This window comes from Elephantulus edwardii, unplaced genomic scaffold (assembly GCF_000299155.1).
Source record: "Elephantulus edwardii isolate Elephantulus edwardi_28Jun2011 unplaced genomic scaffold, EleEdw1.0 scaffold00029, whole genome shotgun sequence".
Lineage (NCBI taxonomy): Eukaryota > Metazoa > Chordata > Mammalia > Macroscelidea > Macroscelididae > Elephantulus > Elephantulus edwardii.
In genome coordinates this window covers 13,467,853-13,476,879 of record NW_006399779.1, presented here as the reverse complement: position 1 = coordinate 13,476,879, position 9,027 = coordinate 13,467,853, and the positions used below count along the sequence as shown (strand labels likewise).

Sequence of the window (9,027 nt, the reverse complement as noted above, 5' to 3'; positions counted from 1 at the left end):
GACAGGTCTTTGGAGAGGGACATCATGCTGGGCAGAGTGGAGGGCAGGAGGGGAAGACCCTCTATGAGGTGGATTGACTCAGTGACTGGGGTAATCGGGATGGGTGTGTCAGAGGCAGTGCGACTGGCACAGGATAGAGCAGGGTTTAGGGCTGTTGTACATAGGGTCGCTATGAGTCGCAAGTGACTTGACGGCACATAACAGCAATAACAACACTGATTACCAAATGGCTATTTCATTTTTCAAACTACAATCTCTACCAAACTCAGAAAAACCTGATTTATGTATAAAACACAAAATTCATGCTTTGTAAAATAGTTTAAGGATTACCATGTGTAGTTAACATGGGAAAACAATAACTTGTAAATCAAAGTCGTAAGAGATAAACTTCAACTCAGTATTGAGAAAAAAATGTCAAAAGTTTCCAAATATGTTATAGCTACCCAACAACACAGTGAGCTCCTATAGTACAGGCAGAATAACGTGACCCCTTCTTCTACCCTCCACCAAAATATCCATACTCTAAGTCCCCAAATCTGCAAATATGATACAGGGTAAAGGAGGATTAAGGCTGAAGATGGAATTTCAACCTTTTGTTCAGCAAGTATTTTGACATAGGGAGATACTAGTAGTCCCAACATAATCATAAGAGTTTTTATAATTAAGAGGAAAGAGTGTCAAAACTGATACACATTAAGATCAAACTAATCTCTCCTTTCTTTAAAGATGGAAGGAAATCATGAGCCAATCCAGGCCACCTTGAGAAGATGGAAGAGGCAAAAAAAGCAAGACTCTTGGCCCAATTAATACTTTGATGTTAGCCCAGGGAATCATTTTGGACTGATTTCTACAATTCTAACATAAAAAATTTGTGATGTTATAAGCCACTAGGTTTGGGGTCACTTGTGCACTAGAACCAACAAAATCACCAGCGCTTCTTTAGAATGTAGTTCCCCACCCCCTCCAGATGATATTCAGAGACAAGTAGTTACTACTAAGTGTGTATCTGCAGAATGTTATGATGCAGCAAATAAGGATGGCCCAAGTAAGATTTTTAATTGCTTCATACACATGTGAAAGCTAAACAATGAGTCAGAAAGACAGAAGAATTGGTATCTTTGGATTGTGGTGTTAGAAAAGAATGCTAAATTTGCCATGGACTGCAACTGCTCAAAGAACAAACAGATTTATCTTGGAAGAAATGCAGCCAGCAGGCTCTTTAGAAGCAAGGATGGTGAGACTTTGTTTCACACATATGTCAGGCATGTTATTCGGAGAGGCCCTGACTGGAAAAGTGGAGGATCAGTAAAAAAGAGGGGCACTTCCTTCAACAAGGTGGATGACAAACTGACGGCAACAATGGGCGTATCAGCACAGCAGAGACAGTGGGATGGCACAGGACTGGGCAGTGTTTCCTTCTGTTGTACACAGGGTCTTTAAGAGTTAAGAGTCGACTTCACATTATTCACCACCGCAAGAACATGGACACAGCCCAAATGTCCAACCACAAACGAATGGATTGAGAAACTATGGGGCATTCACACCACGGAATACTATGCAGCATGCAGGAACAATAATTTTGTAAATTACCTAACTTGGGAGGGACTGGAGAACATTATGCTGTCTGACCTAACTCAGTCTCACAAGGATAAATATTGCATAAAACCATTATTGTAGAATGAGTGTAAGGATACAAGAGGGTGGGAGAAGTTGGAAGCAGAGCTATGTAGATGTGCAGGGGTAGGGGTGTGTGTGTGTGTGTGTGTGTGTGTGTGTGTGTGTGAGAGAGAGAGAGAGAGAGAGAATCATTGGGTTGTACAATTTGATGGGTGGGGGTTGAGGGAAATTGAAAGAATTTGTCCTTGAAAGCAATGTATTCGAATTTATAAATAAATATATAAGTAAACTAGTAGAAAATAAAAAAACAAAAAGAGTCAACTTCATGGCATCTAACAAGTGAGTTCCTACACTGGGCCTAAGGAAGGAGTTCCTACACTGAAATTTTATGTATATACATACGTATGACTTTCTCTGTAGAAAGGCTCTAGAGTATCCAACTACTCTAAAAAGAAATCTGTTCCACAAAGTTAACAAAATACTTCCTAGAGTATTTCCAACACTGGGCTGTTACTATTCCATGATTTTCTTAGGAGGCATGCCTTAAACTGAGCGAGTTCTGGTGGCAAAGTTTGCTGTTATATGCTCTTGATTCTGAACCAACTTGTAGTAGACTCTCCAGGGCTTTTCAGAGGCAGTAAATACACGAGAAAAGCTTATTCATCTTTCTCGAGCAGAGCAGCGAGTGGTTTCAAACCGCACACCTTTGCATTGCCAGTGCAATTCTTTCCTACTAAGTCACTAGAGCTTTCGGGCACAATCAGTGGCAGAATTAAAATCCACCAGCAGCTCCATGGGTCTACTCCTCCGACTATGATTTGCAGCCTCTAAAACCTGATGGAGGGTTATTATTACCTGGACCTGACTCAATGGTATCGATCCGAGGATTTTTGTTTATGCCTTAACTGGAGTCTATCAAATATCCACGTTAAAACTGACTAACGGGTGTTTCTAAAATGCAGATTTTTCTGGTATCCAAGCCAGGCAGAATCTTGTCAGGATATGGAAAAATTCCATTTTTAACAAAGCAGGGGAAAAGAGTGATTCTTCTGCACCTGGGAGTACCTTACGAAACAACATTATGCTTTAGAAATAGAAATAGTTTTTCATCACCTAGTCTTTACAAACGGAGAAAGGAAGCCCTGGATCTAGTGTGAGGCACTGCTAACGTAAAAAAAATATATATATAAATAAAAAATAAATGTGCGCCTCTTGGGCTGTTCGAATCCATGAACACAGAAAATGGGCAATCTGCTTGAGTGGGATTTTCAGATTTCGCAAAACCAGTAGGAGAGTCAACTATGAATACGTTTTCCAACTACGAGTTTTTCATATTTAGAAACATTGGTGTACTCATTTTACAATTTGCGTGACTTGGTGAAATCTAATTTTTCTGATCCTCACATAGCTCAGATAATGCCTAGTACATCTAGTTTGTAAAACAAAACTTAGTTCTGTGAAGGGTTAACGGGCAATAGGTCACTATAAAAAAAAGATCCATTTCCTTCTATCCCACGTAAGGAAAAAGAATTTCCCGCATGCCAATTTCCTTTTGCCAACATCACGAAAGACAATTCTGCACAAAATTTGCAAGGATTCCCCTAACTGGGTGAACTCAGATCTCCCAGTGATGCTTTTAGTATCTGCAAATTAAGCCGGTACCAGTCATCCGCAAGGCAGCTCGATGGGACTATGATGACAAGCCTTCCAGACAGGCCTATCTCCCACACACCCCAAATTCCAACGCAAGGTCACCGAAAAGCCACGTAAAAGAAGCAGGCAATAACGGAGTCAAATATTCCCAGATCCCAAGAAAAACTTTTGCAACACATACTATGCCAAGTAGCAGACCTCTCCTGGATGAAGAACCAAGAGAACACAGATCCCCAGGCATTTCTACGTCATGACGCACACCCTAAGTTAATGCCTCTACTCAGGCCCATTGCTCAGCTGCTAGGGCGCTATGTGGACCCCTCACTCACCGAGCATCCATTGCGTGCTGTGAAACCATCTCCCACTGGTCACGCGGCCGACAGAGCAGCCGGAAGCCCCTTTGATCAGTCCTGGGCTTTGTCGGCGGTGGAAACCCAGGAGATAGCTTAGCACACGGGGGTCACAGCGCAGCCTCCAGGAGGCCGCCATTTTTCCAGGCTGAACGCGGGCTGGCCACGGAATAGCCTGATCGTCTGGTCATCAAGGCCCCTCAAGGCCCCGCCTCCAACCGCATTGCCACGCCCCCTGGCTGGTTGCCAGCCTTGTCTCTGCCACGGGAAGTCGAGATGCGCAGGCCCATAGCTCCGCCTCCAAACTCGTTAGCCCCTCCTCCGCCAATTGGGCGGCTGGGTCTCCCCGTTAATGAGGCCCCCGCAGACTCCGCCTCCAGGCTGCCCTCAGCGCCGCCTAATTGTACCTGCGATCTCTCCGCATAGTGGCAGGAGGATCTTTGGGAGCGATCCAGTTCGGCGATCGAAGTTCGGTGACTGCGGAACCACCTCGCCCAGGCCATGTCTGACTACCATGCTGCGGAAGGCAACTGCTGCTCGAGGCGATGCTTTGCTCAGGTGGGGCGGGACCGGGTGTTGCCTTTCATTCCAAGGCCTCCTGGGCCTTACGGGGCGGGTTAGCAGCCTTTTGGGGTGTGTGGCAGGATTGTGGCCCTGCTTGGGAGGTGTGGGTCTTGGCATCCCTAGAGCTGAGTGATTCATGAGGCACAACCCCTCCACCCCCCACGTCCTCTGGTATCAGATCGTATGGAATCGTTAGTAATATTTATCATACTTTTTAATCATAAACAATATGCGAGAAATTGAAATTGCTTAAACGTAGTCTCAGGGAGGTTTGATGGCCCAGTGGCAAGAAGCCCCGTGGCAATCCCGAATGCACTCGGTTCAAGGCCACCAGTTGCTCAGAGGGAGAAGGGGCAGTCTTCCTTGTGATTTACTGCCTGTGAAAATCTGCCAGAGGGGTCAGCTGTGGGTCGGATCTTCCTGGAAGGTACACAACAACATCAATATCAGAGCAGCATCAGAGAACTGGACTAAGGATGACAGAAAAAGAATTGATGCCTTTAAGCTGTGGTGCTAGAGAAGACATACTAAGAGAACAAACAGGTCTGATCCGGAGAGAGTGAAACCAAGCTCCTCCCTGGAAGCACAGATTTTGAAGCTCTGTCTCTCGTACTTTGGGCATGTGGCCAGGAGGGACCAGTCCTTGGAAAAGGACATCATGCTCTGAAAGGTGGAGGGACAGCGCGGGAGAGGAAAACTCCAGATGAGATGGAGTGATACAGTAACTGAGGTAATGGGGGTAGGTGTCAGTGACACTGGCTCAGAATACGGCAGGCTTCAGAGCTAGGGTACATAGGGTTATTATGAGTCACAAGAGACTGGACAGCGCATAACACCAACATGGGGTATAAAGCCCTGAAGGCAAAAAGAGGGAAAATGGAAGGATTTATGGGAATGAAAATTATAGGAAGGACAATGTTACAAAATAAAACATGTGAATGGTTGAATGGAAAACCAATTTGCTTTGTAAACCTTCAAATCACATTTTTTAAAAAAGGCAACATGAGTAAATCCTATTTTGAAAATCAAAACACTTACGGGGAAGTCAAGGAAAGAAGTATTGGAGTGGAATTGGAACACGTGCTCTGAATCCTGAAACTTACCATTTCCTGTGCTCTGGAGACTGCCTTGACATTTGGTGTGCAGTATGCACTCAGGAAATGTTGGCAGGATTGGAGTTGAGGCACAGCTCGAGTAGCCTGCATCTTTATTCTGAGCAATTTTTGCTTGCCTACCTTACTTTAAACTGTTCATGAAAACAATTCTACCCTTAAATTGAAGTAAAAGGAAAATCTACTACTTTCAGGCTGCATCCATCTCTCATTCACTTTTAGGTTCATAGAGTGGTAGCTGCCATGGGTCAGCTCAGATTCATGGAGACTTTATATACAACCCTCTCATATCATCCTTGTGATCTCGTCTTTCTCACGGCGGGATCAATGGGCTTGTGCTTATCCAGGCATCATGTCCTCTATCATTACTCCCTCCTAAAGATGAGTTCCCGTCTGAGTCATCCTCGATTTGACAACACCTGATCAAGAGGTGATGGTGATGAAGGAAGACGTTCAAGCTGCTCTGAAGAAATTGGCAAAAAAAACAACAACCCCAAGGTCCTAGGAATTTATGGCATACCAGTTTATATATTTCAACAAACAGAGGCAGTCCTGGAAGTGTTCACCAGGCTGTGCCAAGCAATCTGGAGGACATCTACCTGGCCAACTGACTAGAAGAGATTCATATTCCCATTCCAAAAAAAAAAGGAGACCCGACAGAGTGTAGAAATTATTGAACACTCGTGGTAACAGCAGCCAGGAAATCAGGAGACTAATTGCCCTGGGAAAGTCAGCTGTGAGGGACCTCTCAAGAGAACTGAAGAGCAATGATATCATGCTGGAGACTAAGGTGCACCTGATATAGGCCATGGTCTTTGCAATTACATGCTGTGTATCAATTGGACAGTGAATAGGGATGATAGAAAAAGCATTGATGCCTTTGAGCTGTGATGCTGGAGAAGAGTGTTGAATATACCATGGACTGTTAGGAGAACAAACAGGTTTGTCCTGGAGAGGGTGAAGCCAGAATGCTCCTTGGAGTTAAGGATTCTGAAGCTTCATCTGACATACTTGGGGCATGTTTTAAGGAGGGACTGGTCCTTGGAGAGGGACATGATGTTTGGGAGAGTGGAAGGACGGCATAGGAGAGGAAGACCCTTGATGAGATGGATAGATTCTGTGAGTTGAGTGGTGGGAATGAGTGTGTTTGGGATGGCTAGGTTGGCACAGGATAGAACGGCATTTAGGGCTCTTGCACATAGGGTCACTGTGAGTCACAGGTGACTCAACAACAGTCACTAATATCACACACATTCTTCCTGAAGAAAATGATCCAAAATTTATGGGGGCAGTACATCAACTGCCAGATGTACAGTCTGGGTTTAGTAGAGGCCGTGGTACTAGGAACATTATAGCCAGTGTTCAGTGGATCTTAGCTACAACTAGAATGTATCAGAGGAATGTATATCTGTGTTTCATTGACTATGCAAAGGCATTTGACTGTGTGGGTCATAAAAAATTATGGCTAACCTTGAGAAACATGAGAATCCCAGATACTTCATGTGAAACCTATACTTGGACTAGGAAGCAATTACCAGAACAGAGGAAGGAAACATTGCATGGTTCAAAATCAGGAAAGGTGTACATCCAGGATGTATCCTGTCTCCATACCTTTTCAATCTCTATATGGAACAGATCATTTGGTAGGCTGGATGTAATGAAAAGGATGTATGGAACAGATCATTTGGTAGGCTGCACTTAACATTAGGATTGCAGGAAGACTCATCAACAACCTTCATTATGTGGATGATACAACCTTGTTTGCCGAAATTGAAGAGGACCTGAAGCATTTGCTGCAGAAGGTCAAGAACTGCCGTCTTCAATATAATTCAACATCAAGAAGACAGATTCTCCCCACAATTGGCTACATTATGACAGATGGAGAAGAGTTTGAGATTGTTAACAATTAAAGCTTACTTGATTCCATAATCAACACTCTTGGCATCAACAATCAGGAAGTCAAAAGATGGATGCACTGGGAAAATCTGCTCTCAGGGACCTCTCCAGAGTACCGAGAAGCAACGGTGTCATTCTAGAGACTAGGGTGCACCTGATCCAAGCCATGGTCTTTGCAATTACTTGCTACGCATCAGAAAGCTGGACAGTGACTAATGATGATAGAAGAGTCTATGTCTTTGAGTTGTGGTGCTGGAGAAGTGTTGAACACCATGGGCTGCCAAGAAAACAAATAGGTCTGTCCAGGAGTGAGTGAAACCATGATGGTCTTTGGAGGCAAGGATTTTGAAGCTCTGTCTCATGTACTTTAGGCATGTTGCCAGGAGGGACCAGTCCTTGGAAGAAGGACATTATGCTTGGACGGGTGGAATGTCAGCTCAGGAGAGTAAGACTACGGATAAGAGGGATTGACTCAGTGACTGGGATGATGCGGTAGTTGTGTCAGATAGAGATTGCCTTAAAACAGGGCAGGTTTAGAGCTATTGTCCACAGGGTTGCTATGTGTTGTAGGTGACTCAAGGGCACATAACAATAACAATGATGAATTCAGGGAGCTCTGGGAGCCTTGTGGCTAAGAAGTTGTGCTGTGTACCCTGTACACAACAGACCCAAACCTTCTGTCCCTGCCTCACAATCTCCACCATGCTCGCGATCAGTTATGTGGTCACTGTGCTAGTCCACTCATTGAGGGTCTTCCTCTTTTTTTGCTGACCTGCTTTTCCAGGCACTTTACTAATTTTTAGCATTACCCTTGTACCCAGCCATTTGGGATATAGAGATGAATAAGATATGCCCTAAAGCCTAGAGGAGAAGTAAATAAGTAAACAATTTTAACTCAATTTGATAAACCTTGTTTAAGAGGGAAGAAACTCCTCATGCCTAGAATTAGCTACTATAATTTTTAGAGCTAATGGTCCTAATGAAAGCCCAGTAGTACCTAGATTTTATTGCTAAACCATTATTAACCTATTTAACTGACTCTAGCTTAGGACTCTTGGATGTTAGAATTCTGGACAGGAAAATTTGAGTGAGTGAGGGGAAGAAGTTTTTGGGATAGATATACTTAAGGTAGTTGCTAGCCTATGCATGTAGAGAACGAGTCAGCAAAAAATTGGGGTCTTTTTTGAATTTGACATAGTAGCCAGTTAATCAGTCACGCTTAAGTTGGATTGAAAGATAATTTTATTAAGGTGTGTACATTACATACTGAGAGCCAGATGGGCCTTAGAAATCTCCAAGTCTTCTTTTGCTCAAGGCTTAGTTAAATAGAAATCAAAGAGGAAAAGAAAACATGCAGGCAGTGAAGTGAAACACTTAATTCCAGATGTAACACAGTCCCAAGGCTCATTAAAACTGGGATAACGGGCAGGGAGTATTCAGCTCTTTATCTTCACAAGAAGGGCAGGGCAGCTTGCCCTGGTCTCCCTGACGTCAGAAGAGTTCCAGATGGTCAGTCCATCAAAGCATTCTGTTTCAAAGCTGGGTTGAATACTAGTTACTCACAGCAGTAACTGATTAACACTAGCAATAACTCAAAAGTATATAAGGAGAAAGGGAAAAGTGCAAAGTTGGAATGGGCAGTAGAGGAAGATGGCTTCACTTTTCCTTAGCCTGTTATCACTGACAACCTAAAGACACATGGTCTGAATCCAGCAGCCACTCAAAGTGACAAAGACGGGCAAGCTCCTCCTATGTGATTTACTGCCTATAAAAACCTTGTTGAAGGGTCAGCTATGAGTCTCTTCTGACTCAATGTTACATAACAATAACAAATT

The 9,027-nt window shown here is 43.8% G+C and overlaps 2 protein-coding genes across 3 annotated transcripts in view; one reads left to right on the top strand and one right to left on the bottom strand.

Annotated features, from left to right (window-relative positions):
* Positions 1 to 3,759, bottom strand: part of PDHX (pyruvate dehydrogenase complex, component X) — an 81,744-nt gene extending 77,985 nt beyond the window's left edge. For both annotated transcript variants that reach the window (XM_006883751.1, XM_006883752.1), the window contains exon 1: positions 3,600 to 3,759. In XM_006883751.1, coding sequence (XP_006883813.1) covers positions 3,600 to 3,759 — 160 coding nt within the window. The remainder of the gene's footprint in view (positions 1 to 3,599) is intronic.
* A 375-nt stretch (positions 3,760 to 4,134) lies between these two features.
* The window catches only part of APIP (APAF1 interacting protein), a 45,659-nt gene continuing 40,766 nt past the window's right edge, over positions 4,135 to 9,027 (top strand). The window contains exon 1 of the mRNA XM_006883788.1: positions 4,135 to 4,178. Within this exon, the coding sequence (XP_006883850.1) occupies positions 4,135 to 4,178 (44 nt within the window). The remainder of the gene's footprint in view (positions 4,179 to 9,027) is intronic.